Source organism: Ahaetulla prasina, chromosome 2 (assembly GCF_028640845.1).
Source record: "Ahaetulla prasina isolate Xishuangbanna chromosome 2, ASM2864084v1, whole genome shotgun sequence".
NCBI classification, from domain to species: domain Eukaryota; kingdom Metazoa; phylum Chordata; class Lepidosauria; order Squamata; family Colubridae; genus Ahaetulla; species Ahaetulla prasina.
In genome coordinates, this window is record NC_080540.1 from 280,278,886 (window position 1) to 280,297,301 (window position 18,416).

General features: G+C 42.2%; 1 protein-coding gene across 6 annotated transcripts in view; it reads left to right on the forward strand.

Moving 5' to 3' along the window:
* Positions 1–6,930, forward strand: part of PRLR (prolactin receptor) — a 262,479-nt gene extending 255,549 nt beyond the window's left edge. For all 6 annotated transcript variants that reach the window (XM_058170147.1, XM_058170143.1, XM_058170142.1 and 3 more), the window contains one exon: positions 3,209–6,930. In XM_058170147.1, the coding sequence (XP_058026130.1) occupies positions 3,209–4,228 (1,020 nt within the window). In that variant the 3' untranslated portion in view covers positions 4,229–6,930. The remainder of the gene's footprint in view (positions 1–3,208) is intronic.
* The last annotated feature ends 11,486 nt before the right edge of the window (positions 6,931–18,416 follow it).

Here is an 18,416-nt window from a genome sequence, read left to right on the forward strand (position 1 = left end):
TCAAGGTGCTTGTTATCACCTTTAAAGCGCTCCATGGCTTAGGACTGAGCTACCTACGGGACTGCCTACTGCCACCAGTAGGCTCACACCGACCAGTGCGCTCTCACACAATGTCGGCTGGCGACCTCCAGGGGGAGGACCTTCTCTGTGGGGGCTCCTGCCCTCTGGAACGAGCTGCCTCCGGGGCTTCGTCAACTCCCCGACCTCCGGACCTTCCGCCGCGAGCTGAAGACGTTGTTGTTTCGACGTGCAGGACTAGCTTAAACGTAGTTTTAAATTGGGGTTTTTAAATGGGCTTTTTAATCGTATTTAAAATTTTTCGGCCATATATCGAATTAGTTTTTTATACTGTTTTTTAATCTGTATTATATGTATTTTGGTTTTTATTGGCTGTGAACCGCCCTGAGTCCTTCGGGAGAAGGGCGGTATACAAATGTAATTAATAATAATAATAATAATAATAATAATAATAATAATAATAATAATAATAATAATAATAATAATAATAATAATTTGGACGTTACAGCTGGCACAGAATGCAGCTACACAGACAGATCTTGGGGACCCAAGGGTAGCCCATGTAACACCTCTGTTGAGCAAGCTGCATCGGTTGCCGATCTGCTTCCGGGTCCAATCCAAGGGGTTGTTTATTACTTTTAAAGCCTTTTAAAGCTCTGGGATCAGGATACTGAGGAACCTTCTCACCCCAATGGGATTGTCTTCAGTGATGGAATTCCAATTTTTTTACTACCGGTTCTGCGGGCGTGGCTTGGTGGGCATGGTGTGGCTTGGTGGGCGTGGCTTGGTGGGCATGGCAGGGGAAGGATGCTGCAAAATCTCCTTTCCCACCCCACTCCAGAGGAAGGATGCTACAAAATCTCCATTCCCACCCCCATCCAGGGGAAGGATGCTGCAAAAACTCCATTCCCACCCCACTCCAGGGAAAGGATACTGCAAAATCTTCATTCCCACCACACTCCAGGGGAAGGATGCTGCAAAAACTCCATTCCCACCCCACTCCAGGGAAAGGATACTGCAAAATCTTCATTCCCACCACACTCCAGGGGAAGGATGCTGCAAAAACTCCATTCCCACCCCACTCCAGGGAAAGGATACTGCAAAATCTTCATTCCCACCACACTCCAGGGGAAGGATACTGTAAAATCTCCATTCCCACCCCACTCCAGGGGAAGGATACTGCAAAATCTCCATTCCCACCCCACTCCAGGGGAAGGATGCTGCAAAAACTCCATTCCCACTCCACTCCAGGGGAAGGATACTGCAAAATCTCCATTCCCACCACACTCCAGGGGAAGGATGCTGCAAAATCTCCATTCCCACCACACTCCAGGAGAAGGATGCTGCAAAATCCCCATTCCCTCCCCACTCCTAGGGGAAGGATATTGCAAAATCTCCATTCCCAACCCACTCTGGGGCCAGCCAGAGGTGGTATTTGCCGGTTCTCCGAACTACTCAAAATTTCCGCTACCGGCTCTGCAGAACCTGTTGGAACCTGCTGAATAGCACCCCTGCTCTGGGCATCAGTGCTTACAATAGTTATCATAATACAGAATCAGTCCCAAGGTTTTTTTTAATGCATTTCCAGAAACCCTTAAATAAATCATCTCAAAACATCATTTTTATGTAACAGAAGAAAAAAATTAAAAGTAATGGGGCAAAATCACATTTAACTCTATCAAATTAATTTGAATTAAATTACATTTGAAAGTTCATTAAATTAAAAAAGCCTTGAAAACAGGCCAAAAAAGCCTCGAAAATGGGCCAAAAAAAGGCCTGAAAACGGCGTGCGGAAGCCAAAAAATGGGTGGTGGGTGGGACTTAGGCAATATTCGGTCTATAAGACGCACAGACATTTTTGCCCCCTTTTGGGAGACAAAAAAGTGCCTCTTATAGTCCAAAAAATACGCGATTTCACACGTACTCGCATGTCGTGATCATCTCTTTCAAAGAAATTATTTCTTCATTCTGATCCTTATAACTCATCAGTGTTGGGATTTAATCCATATTCTATATCAGTTTACTGCCTTTTTATGTATCAGTGAGGCTAAACTATATAACTTCAGGGCTTTTTAAAATTCCAGATGCAGTTGCTTGATACAGTTTTTATATGTAAACATTTTACATACAGTTAAATATAGCTGTAGCCAGTGGTGGTATTTGCCGGTTCTCCGAACTACTCAAAATTTCCGCTACCGGCTCTGCAGAACCTGTTGGAACCTGCTGAATAGCACCCCTGCTCTGGGCATCAGTGCTTACAATAGTTATCATAATACAGAATCAGTCCCAAGGTTTTTTTTAATGCATTTCCAGAAACCCTTAAATAAATCATCTCAAAACATCATTTTTATGTAACAGAAGAAAAAAGATTAAAAGTAATGGGGCAAAATCACATTTAACTCTATCAAATTAATTTGAATTAAATTACATTTGAAAGTTCATTAAATTAAAAAAGCCTTGAAAACAGGCCAAAAAAGCCTCGAAAATGGGCCAAAAAAAGGCCTGAAAACGGCGTGCAGAAGCCAAAAAATGGGTGGTGGGTGGGGCTTAGGCAATATTCGGTCTATAAGACACACAGACATTTTTGCCCCCTTTTGGGAGATAAAAAAGTGCCTCTTATACTCCAAAAAATACGCGATTTCACACGTACTTGCATGTCGTGAACATCTCTTTCAAAGAAATTATTTCTTCATTCTGATCCTTATAACTCATCAGTGTTGGGATTTAATCCATATTCTATATCAGTTTACTGCCTTTTTATGTATCAGTGAGGCAAAACTATATAACTTCAGGGCTTTTTAAAATTCCAGATGCGGTTGCTTGATACAGTTGTTATATGTAAACATTTTACATACAGTTAAATATAGCTGTAGCCAGTGGTGGGATTCAAATAATTTAACAACCGGTTCTCTGCCCTAATGATTTCTTCCAACAACCAGTTCACCAAACTGCTCAGAAAGTTAACCGGTTATCCCGAAGTGGTGCGAACTGGCTGAATCCCACCACTATCTCCATAAACATTTTGAAGTGCGATCGTCATCATAGCTCAACAATCCCGTTCATTTTCCTGCTTAATGAAATGTAATCCGCTTTAAGATCTGTATTTCCTCTGCGTCCAAATGCGTTCAGCTCATTTTTATGCAATATGCGATTTTCATAGTAATCCAGGGTGCATTTTGTCTTTCTCCAGGCAGGAAAAACGGAAGAATTGCTGAGCGCTCTTGATTGCCAGGGTTTTCCTCCAACTTCAGACTCTGATGATCTGCTGATTGAATTTTTGGAGATAGACGACAGTGAAGATCAGCAGCTAATGCCAAATCATGGAAAGAGTCACCCCAATAAACATGTAAGGCCAGCACACCAGGAAATAGACTCCGATTCAGGAAGAGGAAGCTGTGAGAGTCCATCTCTACTGCAAGAGAAATATAAGGACGCCAGAAAACTGCCCCCTGCAGTAGAAGTACCAGATCCTGAGGAGGTTCAAAGGAACACTGGTAGAAAAAATATCTCAGAAACTGTAAAGCTAGAGCCTGAAAGGCATCTCCCACAGTTGACCAGTAGTAACCCAAAGTCATCTACGTGGCCTGGAGACCAACCAGGGCACTCTCACACACCAAGGTGTTCCTCTCATGATGCCATAGAGATCTGCAAAAGGGTACTCAAAGCCACACGTGTAAAAAGGTCCCCCATTTTGGGGAGAAGGGAAGGGGAGCATTGCTCTCAGCCTCCTGAACCCATTGAGACGATCAGTAAAGTAAAAACAGGCCAACTGGAGGATGAAGCCAATGTAACTCTAAACTCTCAGCACAATCAAGAGGCATTCTGGTTAGCTTCTCCAGAGCAGTTGCCTTTTACGTCTACGAAGCCAATGGATTACGTAGAGATTCACAAAGTCAGCAGCGACGGCGCGCTGGCTGTGCTACCCAAGCAGAAGGAAAGTGTTGACAAAACTGAAAAGGCTCCTCTGCCTACAGATGCAAAAGAATACTCCAAAGTTTCCACGGTTGTAGCTAATCATATTCTGGTATTGTTACCAGAGACCAAAACGGAGGCCTTGCCTACTTTTCAGGAACCCACAAAGGAGTCCCATCCAGAAAGCCAGGCAGAGAAAAACAAGATCTATTGCCTCCCCGTTCCCAACACGTGCAAAATACAGATTGGTGGTTTAGATTACATGGATCCAAATATCTTTATGCCAGCCTTTCACTAATAAACAAATCGAAATTCCCAGGTGACGCAAGGAAAATAAACATTCTTGACACAAAACTGCTCAGCTGTAGCTCACACCTGTTTATGTTTTGCATTCGGTCATTAAGAACAGACCCAGGGGGGAAATTCATCTTGGAATCCATGATTTAAGAGAATTGTTTTGGTGAAGTCTTGCCTTTAGGGAAAATATGTGTCATGATTTTATTTCAAACTACAACCTATTTCGTTTATGTCTGGTACATCTTATCAAAAATGATGAAGTATCAAGGGTTTCTGGCTAAGCGGTGATTGGGCACCCTGGGGTGAAGGCTACAACACATATGCAACCCGCCATTTTTACTTCTCATTTATTGAGCCATGACATCTGACACCACGTAGAAGAAATATACAAGAGCAAAGGCCCTGCATTTAAAAGTGTTCCTTTTTTCAAGTGCCACAGAACTGTATCACTCTCAAATTTTTGATGACTCTTTTCTACCCCCATCCCTCCTCCTCACCATTTGAGAGAGGGGTGTTTCCTGCCTGGTCACCTTTATTCCCACCAGATGCAAAAGACTGATGACATTAGTCAAGAACCTTGAGTAGCTGCCATTCATATTTAAAAAGGAGAATATTTGTAGTTCAGGGTCAGTGGTGAAATCCACATTTTTTTACTACCGGTTCTGTGGGCAGTGGCTTGGTGGGCATGGTGTGGCTTGGTGGGCGTGGCAGGGGAAAGATACTGCAAAATCTCCATTCCCACCCCACTGTAGGGCCAGCCAGAGGTGGTATTTGCCGGTTCTCCGAACTATTCAAAATTTCCACTGCCGGTTCTCCAGAACCTGTTAGAACCTGCTGGATTTCACCCCTGCTCAGGGTTGAAATGAGGGGTCCTTGATGTTCTCTGAGTTTGGTGGTTTTCTTCAGATATTTCATTACCCAAACGATCTAGTCTGGCACTGATGATGTTACCTAGTTTGGGTAATGAAACGTCCGCAAGAAAACAACCAAATGCAGACAGCACCAAAAACTCCACCATTTTTATTTCCCTCAGTGACCTAGATCTGTGCTTATATTGCTCTGCTAAGGTATGGGCAACTGTGGCTGGGTGCCATAGGTATATTTACCCGTAGCTCAGCAGAGCAATATAAAAGCACAGATCTGGGTCACAATTGGAAATGTAAACGGTGGGGTCATTGATGCTGTCAATGAAGTGCTCGGTAGAAGCGTTAAACCATCTCAAGGAATGGTGTAAGTACAGGTAGTCTTCAAGTTACGACCACAACGGAGCCCAAAATTTATGTTGCAGAGTGAAACATTTGTTAAGTGAGTTTTGCCCCATTTTCTTGCCACGGTTGTTAAGTGAATCACAGCAGTTGTTAAGGTAGCCACACGGTTGTTCAGCATCTATTCTCTTTTCTTACTGTAACATTTTTTTATTGGGTTATAAGATAAAATAAGATACAAAATACGAAAGTATATTGGAAAACAGTGGGGGAGGGGAAGTGAGGAGGAGAACTTTGACACTATATATGTTGACAGCAGCAAGATTATTATACACACAAAAATGGATTCCTACCATGGATGAATGGTTGCAGAAGCTGATGGAGTTGGAGAACTTTGTTCTTGAAATGGAAAAGAATGAAACTTTGATTTTGGGTTTTATCGATTAGGTTGATAGATCCTTATAGAAATCACTAGTTTATATTATTATGAAAAACCAAAAGGTGTGGTTTGATGTTAATGCCTTATTTTACTGCAACAGAGGAAGTCGGAAGTCAATGCTTCTTTTTCTTTTTCCTAACCGCAACACGGTTGTTAAGTGAATCCAGATTCCCCATTGACTTTGCTTGTTGGAAGGTCGTAAAAGGGGATCACATGACCTTGGGATGCAGCCACTGCCATAAATATGAACCAGCTGCCAAGCAGCTGAATGTTGATTACGTGACCATGGGAATGCTGCAACAGTCGTAAGTGTGAAAAATGGTCATAAGTCACTTTCTTCAGTGCTGCTGTAACTTTGAACGGTCACTAAATGAACTGTTGTAAGTCCATTACAACAGAGGACTACCTGTAATAGGAGGCCCATGGCCCTGTGCGGGGAATTTGTTGTTGATGCCTACATTGGGTCATTCTTTGGCCAGCCAAAAACAGGATACTTCCCTGTTTCTTCAGTGGAATAAATATGACACTTAACAACCAAACAAAACCCCTGAACTCCATGACAGAAAATGGATACCCATCACACGCTACATGATTGTATTCTGTTGTTACTCATGTGGGTTCTATGATAAGCTGCTAGTAAAAATTTGCAAATTTATGTCACATGCTGCTATGTACGTTAACACATTTTAGAAACTCAGAAAAGGAGGGGGGGTGTTGTTATTTCTCTGCTTTTTTTCCTATTTTAAAAAAAAGTCCTATTTTTATAAATGTTTAAAAACTTACCTCATTCTAAGCTATTAAAATATACCTAACTAAGGGGAGGGGAAAAATTGTGCCTCTTGTATGGCTTTGGTGCGCTAGGTTTTTGAATTCCTTTTTGATTGAGCTCATTGCAAAAATCTCCCTTGGTACTGAGAGTACTTACAAAATAAATGATTTTTGAATTCCAACCCAGGGAGGAAAGAGGAGATTTAAACTAGCCCACTTCTGTGTCACTCTAATTGAATTCAATTTCATATACTGCCTTATTGTACATAATAAAAAAGCTACTTTAATATAGCCCCAGTGTATTTTTGCAGATTATTTTTCTATTCTAAATATTTATTTTCTAACTTCCCCGATCTATATGTATTTATCCAGAGTTTTATTGTCTTTTTTTTTGTTTTGCCTCAGCAAACAAAGTAGAAAAAAAAAACCCAGAGGACGTTACAATGTTTTATAATAAAAGGTAGCTGTTAGAATAGAGCTGAATTTGCACCCAGTTCCATTTAATGAGGTCTTTGGCTTTTGTGGTTCACTGCGTGGACTGGCAATTCCCAGGTTTATCGGGGTGGGAAAAGCTTTCAGCAACGGTATTGAATTCTGAAGCCATTTGAATGCGAAGCAGGCAAACTTGAAGAAGGGGGATAAACAGGGCCTCTCGTCTATGAGGGTCTCTTTGTGCCAAGAAGTATGTATTCTCCATGGAAGTCAGAAATTCAAGAGTGAAAGTTCTAGCTGTAAACATGCCAGCATCTTTGTAATGTTGTAGTTCAATTAACCATTTTGGCCTGAAGAAAGTATTAGAAAAGCTTTTGCATAAGAGATGATAGAAATAGGTGGGGTTTTGGTGTAGTGCAGCATTGTTCCTTAATCTTATTATGCATGCTGGTGGGACTCAGCTCTTGGCAGAGAAGGAAGAGGTAGTCCCAGCCTGATTATTTCCTGATATACAGCGGACTAGGACTGCAATTCTCTTAAATTCTCAGCCAGCTGGGGTCAGGCAGTTGCTTGTGTAGGCTACATCTCTCCAAGCTTTGGGTCCAGTGTTTCTGGAAGGCACCAGCTTGGGAAGATTGCTATACGTTAACTAAAAGGTAAAGATTCTCCTCACACATACGTGCTAGTCGTTCCTGACTTTAGGTGGTGGTTCTCATCTCCGTTTCTAAGCCGAAGAGCCAGCGCTGTCTGATGACAATTCTGTGGTCATGTGGCCGGCATGACTAAATGCCAGAGGCGTACGGAATTTTGTTACCTTCCCACCAAAGGTGGTCCCTATTTTTCTACTTGCATCTTTACATGCTTTCGAACTGCTAGGTTGTCAGAAGCTGGGGCAATTTGGTCGGAGATATCCTATCTTGTAATGCACAATCCTTCCTGCATAGCCTCACTGGCTATCCATAATTTAATTAAGCCTAAAAGCAATACATCATGAAAAAATATCTATCATTAGAATTTTCCATTGACTGATACTGTCACCGGTAAAAGTGAGTCTGTCCATCAAGAAATTGTTGAAGGATGCCTCCTTCCCTTGGAGGTGTTCAGGAAAAATCACCTACCTACCTTCTCTGCTGACATGTTTTTGTGGAGAATTTCAAAAGGTCATTTGTATCCAGTCCTGCATTAATATGAGCTATTATGTGGTGTGTATTAAGAAAGGTTATAAAAATATGCATTTGATCTTGTCTTACCATTTCACAAGATTGTGCATGTTTTCAAGTAAACAGAAAACTTTATTTAATATATGGAGCGATTCTGTTAACTCCACTGTATCCATCAAAGCTAAAATTTATGTCACTTTTGTTAATTTATGTCATTTGTATCATTCAATAATCATCATAAATGGAAAAAGAGTCTGAACAAAGATTTGTCAATTGTATCCAAAGTCCGACTGAACTGATAATCATTATATTTGCTACATATAAATAAATAACATGTAAGACTTTAAAATGTAATAATGGAATAAGTTACTTTGTTCAATATTTTACATAATTTATATATTGGAATAGGATTGTTCTGTACACAGCTCTATTCTTTATCAAATAATTATCCCCCTTTTGACTAAAATTCTACTTTTTTTGCATGCCTGCTTTCAGTCAAGTCTGCACTTTTATATTTTTAATTCAACTCAATAAATCAATCAGAATAGAGCTGGAAGGAACTTTCAAGGTCTTCTAGTCCAGGGGTCTCCAACCTTGGCAATTTTAAGCCTGGCGGATTTCAACTCCCAGAATTCCCCAGCCAGCTTTGCTGGCTGGGGCATTCTGGGAGTTGAAGTCCTCCAGGCTTAAAGTTGCCAAGGTTGGAGACCCCTGTTCTAGTCCAACCCCTTGCTCAAGCAGGAGACTGTATAACATTTCAGACAAGTGACTGTCCAGTGTCTTCTTAAAACCTCCAGTGATGAAGTACCCACAACTTCTGATGGCAAGCTGTTCCACTGGTTAATTGTTTTCACTGTGAGGAGATTTTTCTCCTTAATTCTAGGCTGCTTCTGTCCTGAATTATTTTCCACCCATTGTTTCTTGTCCTGCCCTCTGGTGCTTTGGAAAATAAGTTGACCCCCATGCTCTTTGTGGCAGCCTCTCAAATACTGGAATACTGCTATCATGTCCCAACTAGTCCTTCTTTTCTCTAGACTAGCCAAACCCAAATCCTGCAACCGGTCTTCATTTTAGTGCTGAAGATTTAGTAAATCTTCAGTTTTAGTATAACTGGCTTGTTAAAAGGTAAAGGTTCCCCTCGCACATACGTGCTAGTCATTGCCGACTCTAGGGGGCGGTGCTCATCTCCGTTTCAAAGCCGAAGAGCCAGCACTGTCTGAAGACATCTCCGTGGTCATGTGGTCGGCATGACTCAACGCCAAAGACACACGGAACGCTGTTACCTTCCCACCAAAGGTGGTCCCTATTTTTTACGTGCTTTCGAAACTGCTAGGTTGGCAGAAGCTGGGACAAGTAACGGCAGCTCACCCCGTTACATGGCAGCACTAGGGATTCAAACTGCTGAGCTGCCGACCTTTTAATCAACAAGCTCAACGTCTTAGCCCCTGAGCCACCACGTGTAACTGGGTTGTTACAGATATGTATTGTGAAACCTATTGAAACCTATCCAATCCCAGAGAAGAGGACAAAGAGAGGACTTAACATAACATCAGAGTTGGAAGGGACCTTGGAGGCCTTCTAGTCCAACCCCCTGCCCAGGCAGGAAACCCTACACCATCTCAGTCAGATGGTTATCCAACATTTTCTTAAAAATTTCCAGTGTTGGAGCATTCACAACTTCTGAAGGCAAGTCGTTCCACTTATTAATTGTTCTAACTGTCAGGAAATTTCTCCTTAGTTCTAAGTTGCTTCTTTCCTTGATCAGTTTCCACCCATTGCTTCTTGTTCTACCCTCAGGTGCTTTGGAGAACAGCCCGACTCCCTCTTCTTTGTGGCAGCCCCTGAGATATTGGAACACTGCTATCATGTCCCAACTAGTCCTTCTTTTGTTAAACTAGACATACCCAGTTCCTGCAACCGTTCTTCATATGTTTTATCCTCCAGTCCCTAATCATCTTTGTTGCTCTTCTCTGCACTCTTTCTAGAGTCTCAACATCTTTTTACATCGTATACCAAAACTGGATGCAATATTCCAAGTGTGGCCTTACCAAGGCATTATAAAGTGGTACTAGCACTTCACGTGATCTTGATTCTATCCTCTGTTTATGCAGCCCAGAACTGTGTTGGCTTTTTAACAGCTGCTGCACACTGCTGGCTCATATCTAAATGGTTATCCACTAGGACTCCAAGATCCCTCTCACAGGTACTACTATTGAGCAAGGTACCACATATACGCTACCTGTGCATTTTGGTTTTTTTGCCTAAATGTAGAACTTTACTTTTTTCACTGTTGAATTTCATTTTGTTAGATAGCCCAATGTTCAAGTCTGTCAAGATCTTTCTGTAACTTGAGCCTATCTTCTGGAGTGTTGGCTATTCCTGCCAGCTTGGTGTCATCTGCAAATTTGATGAGTTCCCCATCTATCCCTCGTCCAAGTCATTGATGAAGATGTTGAAGAGTACTGGGCCTAAAACAGAGCCTTGGGGTACTCACTGCATACTTCCTCCATGTGGATGTAGTTCCGTTGAGGACTACACGTTGAGTGCGTTGGTCAGCCAGTTACGAATCCATCTGGTGGTGGTGCTGTCTAACCCACATTTTCTACTTTATCTAGTAGTAGGTTATGGTCTACTTTATCAAATGCTTTACTGAAGTCCAAGTAAATTATATCAACAGCATTCCTCTGGTCTACTAATTTTGTCATTTTGTCAAAGAATGCGATAAGATTAGTCTGGCATGATCTGTTTTGACAAACCCATGTTGGCTTTTGGTTATTACTTTGTTTGCTTCTAGGTGTTCGGTGATTCGTTGCTTGATTATCTTTTCCAGAATCTTCCCGTATTGAGGTCAGACTGATAGGTCTGTAGTTTCCTGGATCTGTTTTTTCCTTTTTGAAGATGGGAACTACATCAGCTCTTTTCCAGTCCTCTGGCAGCTCCCTGTGCTCCAGGATCTTTGAAAGATATAGTTCAGTGGTTCTGAGATCCGTCTGCCAGTTCCTTCAGAACCTTGGGGTGTAATCCATCCGTCCTGGTGATTTGAACTCATCTAGGTAGAAGGTGTTCACTTACCATTTCTTCCCTATTTTAACTTGTGTTTCTAATCTGTTTTTGTAGTGCTGTTTTGATAGGTTGGATTGTTTTTCCTTTTGTGTAAAGACAGATGCAAAATATGAGTTAAGTAGATCTGCTTTCTCCCTGTTGTTTGTCATCTTCTTGCCACTTTCTCCCAGCAATGGGCCAATTGTTTCCTTGACTTTTTTCTTGTTTTTAACATGTTGGAAGAAGCTTTTTTTGTTATTTTTTACTTTTGTCGCTAGCCTTTGTTCATTGTGAGCCTTAGCTTTCCTCACTTCATCTTTACAGGCTCGGGCTATTTGCTGATATTCTGCCTTAGTTATTTGCCCCTCTTTCCACTTTTTATATTTGTCCTTTTTGTCTTTCAATTTGTCAGATAGTTCTTTATGCATCCATGCTGGTTTCTTTTGTGATCTACTATTTTTCTTCTTCATTGGTATTGTGTTCATTGGTATTGTGTCACCATACAGTTGCTCCTTGCATGGAGACTGCAAGACAGCCCTCTCTGGTGGGCTTAACGCTCAGAGAGACCAGGGAATTACCATCTTGCTGAAATCGCTTCCTTCAGAAAGAACATTAGGTTTACATACTTTTTTTTCTAATCACTTTTGGATATTGCTTGTTAACTGCTTTTCAGCTACTATACTAGAAACCTTTGGATTTACAGCACCTAGTGAGTTTCCTTCAATTCTCAGTAAAAAGGTTTTAAAGGTTTAAGGACTTTAAAAAATATTTTAGAATAAATAGCAAAAGGGTGGTTTGAACTTCGATTTTGGAAAGTTACAAATAGACTAATGATCCAGATGAATTTGAGTGAGACGTAAAGGTAAGAACCTGAAAATCACATTACATTCGTTTACCTTGTAAAAATCTCAGCTTGCTCTATTAGTGCTTATGATTGAATTATGTGTCAGCCGCATGAAAAATGTACTGACCATCATCTGATATTTATGGTTTTATAGACTTTAGGATTTTAAATACTTGAAATATTAACAATAAGATATGGTACCTAAATTGTTCCAAATTATAAATTACCGTATATACTCGAATATAAGCCGATCCGAGTATAAGCCGAGGTCCCCAATTTTACCCCAAAAAACTGGGGTAAACTGGGGACTCGAGTATAAGCCGAGGGAGGGAAATGAGGCAGCTACCGGTCAGGGAAAGCCTCCCTCCCTCAGCCGAGAAGGCTGGCGGCTCCCCCGCCCCGCCCTCTCACTGCACCGGCAGGGCTTCCCCGCGCTAATGCAAAAGCCCGCCAAGTTTGCTCCATCCGGTATAATGTGAAAAAAAGAAGAAAAAAAAACTCAGAGGATATACTCGAGTATAAGCCGAGGGGACGTTTTTCAGCACAAAAAACGTGCTGAAAAACTCGGCTTATACTCGAGTATATACGGTATATTACCAGCATATGCCCTATGGCATGTCAGAATGTCACATGAATTGTTGTTTTAAAAAATACTCTTGCTTTTATTCCTAAAAGTCTAAGGAATTCCTAAAATTCCTAAGAATGTTTAAGCAAGTCGATAGGCCCAATTCCTTAGTTTAAATGGGAATTCCCAATTCCCAAGTTTAAATTCTTTCCTAAAGAAGTGCACATGTTTTTGTTAAACCGCATATCTACCTCAGATTTTTATTCTGTGGTGATTTTACCCTTGCTGGTTTACTTATGGTGATCGCTAAAATATTTTGGCTATGGAATTCAGTTATAACCCTAATCGTTCAACTCCAGTTCTAAATAACCCCTAAGAATTCAGTGGGACTTATTTCTTGTTTGCAAATGTTGATAGCCATATAATTTTTGTTGGCTTAAGAAGATATGTTGACTGTTGTCTGAGAAATATAAAATAAGCTAAGCCAGCTAGATAGATAGATGAATGATGGAAAGCCATAAAATTGTGAATAGAATAGAATTTATAGAATTTATTGGCCAAGTATGATTGGACACACAAGGAATTTGTCTTGGTGCATATGCTCTCAGTGTACATAAAAGAAAAGATACCTTCATCAAGGTACAACATTTACAACACAAATGATGGTCATAGGGTACAATTGAACACTTAATGATACAACACTTAATGATAATCACAGGGCACAAATAAGCAATCAGGAACAATCAATATCAATATAAATCACAAGGATTACCAGCAACAAAGTTACAGTCATACAGTCATAAGTGGAAAGAAATTGGTGATGGGAACGATGAGAAGATTAATAGTAGTGCAGATTTAGTAATTAGTTTGACAGTGTTAAGGGAATTATTTGTTTAGCAGAGTGATGGCTTTCGGGGAAAAAACTGTTCTTGTGTCTAGTTGTTCTGGTGTGCAGTGCTCTATAGCGTTGTTTTGAGGGTAGGAGTTGAAACAGTTTATGTCCAGGATGTGAGGTGTAATGTAGTTGAAATTTTGGAGAGAAATTTGGGTGGGAAAATACACATTGCTGATTGGCTGATGCCTCAACCAAAATACTATATAAAGAGAGGTGTTTGCCTGCTGGCTTTTGCTGGGTTTCACAATAAACTAAAGAGCTGTTGTCACTTGCGTCGTCTCCTGCCTCTTCATTGCCCAAACCTAACATTGGCGCCGAAGGTGGGATATTGAAGGCAGTGAGACCAGGAAAAGAACTGAAGGAGCAACTTAGTTTCAAACCCAGCCAGTTATCAAGGGCGGATACATAGCAATGTCTAGCTATACGCCGCCAGCGCCATTCGACCCAGCCAAAGAAAAATGGGGGTCATACATGGCTCGCTTCGAGTGTTTCCTCGAAGCCAACGAACTGCAGGGAGTGTCGGATAATTGGAAGCGTGCTTACTTCCTGAGCCACTGCGGACCAGAAATCTTCGATACCGCCAAATCGCTGTCGGAACCAACACCGGTTCAGTCAGTACCGTGGCCAGTGCTCCAGACAACACTACGAGCACACTACATGCCGGTGCCATCGAAGTTCATGCAACATTTCGAACTAAGGCAAAGAGTTCAGCGAGAGGGCGAGTCGATCAGCGTGTATATGGCCGCATTAAGAAACCCACTGTGAGTACAGGGACTTGGAGGACACTTTATTAGAACAACTCATTTGTGGGGTCAGGGACATCCGTCTACAGAGGCGGCTGCTTTTGAAAAGCAACCTAACCTTAGCAATAGCCCTAGATGAGGCCAGGGCGCACGAGATGTCCACCAAAGCGGCGGAAACCTTACAGAAGCCAAACATGCCTAATCCCTCAGCGAAAGCGACGCTGATTCACAGCGAGGAAATCCAGGCAGAGTGGGAAGATGAAGAAGAGGAAGAGGTTTTCTACACCGGGAGGCCGGAAAGAAGCGACCGTGACGAGTGTGTGAGTTGCGGAGGCCAACACCAATGACAGAATTGCAGGTTCAAGGACGCAATTTGTCGGCGGTGTGAAAAGAAAGGACACATAGCTCAGGCGTGCCGAGCCTCCCAACCTTCCCGCCAAAACTTCAAACCAGCCAATCAGCAGGGCGCTGGTCCCATGAGGCAGCCAGGGATTGGCCAATTCAAAAAGGCGCAAGTCAAATCACACCACTGTGCGAGTGGGTCACGCATCGACACGACTGGAAAAGAAAATATTCACCAAGACCTACATCAAGGAGTGCAGTGTAAATGGAGGTGGATACCGCTCATCAATCACGATTATGTCCTGGGACACAATCGCAAGGGACCTGCCAGAAGTCGCAAATGCCAGCTGCAACCCCAAAAGCTGAGAGTGCAAGACTACCAGGAAACCGAATCCCTGTTAGGAGTCACGTCGGTCAGAGTGAGATATGGACAATTCAATAAAACCCTGCCGATCACCATCATCGATGGAAACCTGCCCAGCTTGCTGGGTCTCGATGTTCCGAGCCTTGGGAATGGGCATCACCGGGGTTCACAGCATTGGCGACAACCTGAAGGAGGAACTGTTGCGGGAATTCGAGGATGTTTTCAAGACAGCCTGGGCAAGTATGGGGACCCCATTTCATTCAATTTAGACCCCAGATAGCTCGATTAGGCTAAAAGCAAGGAGGGTTCTGTTCATTCCAAACCCAAAATTGATAGGGAATTAGACAAACTAGTAAACCAGGGGATCCTAGTACCAGCCGACCATGGAAAATGGGAGACGCCAATAGTGATCCCAGTCAAACCAGACGGATCTGTCCGTATTTGTGCTGGCTATAAAGCAACACTTAACAAAGCATTGCAAAAGAGTGCTTACCCTGTCCCCATCGTACAACATTTGTTGCACTCGTTAGGGCAAGGACAGGTTTTCGCCAAACTCGACCTGGCACAGGCCTACCAACAGTTACCAGTTGACAATGAAACGGCCGAAGCACAGACAATTGTCACACACAGGGGCGCTTTTAAATGCACTCGACTTCAGTTCGGAGTTAGTGTAGCCCCTGGGTAATTCCAAAACCTCATGGAACGGCTCCTACAGGGTCTACCGGGAGTAGTCCCATATTTTGACGATGTGTTAATATCAGCCACAGTTTTGGGAGAGTTAAGGGTCAAATTGCGGAAGGTTTTGGAAATTTTTAGGACTGCAGGGCTTAAGGTTAAACTTAACAAATGCCATATCGGAGTTGAATCAGTAGAATTTTTGGGTTATTGGATAGATAAGGAAGGCATCCATCCCACGGAGAGCAAGGTGTGAGCCATTAGGAAGGCTCCACCCCCGAAAAACAAAGCAGAATTACAAGCATTTTTGGGCTTGTAAACTTCTATGCGGTATTTTTAAAGAATAAGGCAACGGTAGCATAAGCTAGCATAAGCTGCTAGCGAAAAACTTGGACTTGGGGCAGAGTTGAGGCTAAGGCATTTGAAGGTGTTAAGAGACTTTTGTCCAGCGACAGCCTTTTAATTCAGTATAATGGGACATTGCCATTAGTATTGGTTTGTGATGCATCACCCTACGGGGTAGGAGCTGTCCTCAGCCACAAGTTACTGAACGGTTCGGAAGCCCCTATCGCATATTTTTCCCGCACAATGTCTGCTACAGAAAGGAACTATAGCCAACTAGACCGGGAAGCGCTTGCCATAGTCTCTGGGGTTAAAAAATTCCACGAGTATCTGTTTGGGCGGCGACTATTTGTGACACACGGGCTGCCCAACACCATAGTGTCTGATAATGGCCCACAATTCACGGCCACCCAGCTGGCAGGAATAGCCAACACTCCAGAAGATAGGCTCAAGTTACAGAAAGATCTTGACAGACTTGAACATTGGGCGCTATCTAACAAAATTAAATTCAACAGTGAAAAAAGTAAGGTTCTACATTTAGGCAAAAAAACCAAAATGCACAGGTAGCGTATATGTGGCACCTTGCTCAACAGTAGTACCTGTGAGAGGGATCTTGGAGTCCTAGTGGATAACCATTTAAATATGAGCCAGCAGTGTGCAGCAGCTGCTAAAAAAGCCAACACAGTTCTGGGCTGCATAAACAGAGGGATAAAATCAAGATCACGTGAAGTGTTAGTGCCACTTTATAATGCCTTGGTAAGGCCACACTTGGAATATTGCATCCAGTTTTGGTCGCCACGATGTAAAAAAGATGTTGAGACTCTAGAAAGAGTGCAGAGAAGAGCAACAAAGATGATTAGGGGACTGGAGGCTAAAACATATGAAGAACGGTTGCAGGAACTGAGTATGTCTAGTTTAATAAAAAGAAGGACTAGGGGAGACATGATAGCTGTGTTCCAATATCTCAGGGGTTGCCACAAAGAAGAGGGAGTCGGGCTGTTCTCCAAAGCACCTGAGGGTAGAACAAGAAGCAATGGGTGGAAACTGATCAAGGAAAGAAGCAACTTTTTTTGTTTTTGTTTTTTTTGTTTTACATTTATACCCCGCCCTTCTCCGAAGACTCAGGGCGGCTTACAGTGTATAAGGCAATAGTCTCATTCTATTTGTATATTTTTACAAAGTCAACTTATTGCCCCCCCAACAATCTGGGTCCTCATTTTACCTACCTTATAAAGGATGGAAGGCTGAGTCAACCTTGGGCCGGGCTTGAACCTGCAGTAATTGCAGGCTATTGTGTTCTTAATAACAGGCCTTACCAGCCTGAGCTAAACCGGCCCCTCACTTCATCTTTACAGGCTCGGGCTATTTGCTGATATTCTGCCTTAGTTATTTGCCCCTCTTTCCACTTTTTATATTTGTCCTTTTTGTCTTTCAATTTGTCAGATAGTTCTTTATGCATCCATGCTGGTTTCTTTTGAGATCTATTATTTTTCTTCTTCATTGGTATTGTGATGTTGATAGCCATATATTTTTTGTTGGTTTAAGAAGATATGTTGACCGTTGTCTGAGAAATACAAAATAAGCTAAGCCAGCTAGATAGATAGATGAATGATGGACAGCCATAAAATTGTGAATAGAATAGAATTTATAGAATTTATTGGCCAAGTATGATTGGACACACAAGGAATTTGTCTTGGTGCATATGCTCTCAGTGTAAAAGAAAAGATATCTTCATCAAGGTACAACATTTATAACACAAATGATGGTCATAGGGTACAATTTAACACTTAATGATTATAGTGACCAGACGTCCCGCTTTTGGCGGGACAGTCCCGCTTTTTAATAATTTGTCCCGCGTCCCGCTGCAATTCCAAAAAGTCCCGATTTTTTTTTTGTTTCACTCCCATTCTGAAAATGGGAGGCGGCAACGCAAGAGGAGGAGGAGGAGAATGGGGTGTGGCGGAGAAGGGGGCGCGAGAGGGAGGAGAGACGCTGCTTGACTTCAGGAAGAGAAGAGCGGAGAGGAGAGCGAGGAGAGCCGAGCATGCCTGGAAGAGCGGAGAAGCAGCAGCCTGTCCTCCTCCTTCAGGCAGGTTGTGACACAGGACAGAATTTGTCAATGATGTCCCGCTTTGCCATCGCTGAAATCTGGTCACTTTATTAATGATACAACACTTAATGATAATCACAGGGCACAAATAAGCAATCAGGAACAATCAATATCAATATAAATCACAAGGATTATCAGTAACAAAGTTACAGTCATACAGTCATAAGTGGAAAGAGATTGGTGACGGGAACGATGAGAAGATTAATAGTAGTGCAGATTTAGTAAATAGTTTGACAGTGTTGAGGGAATTATTTGTTTAGCAG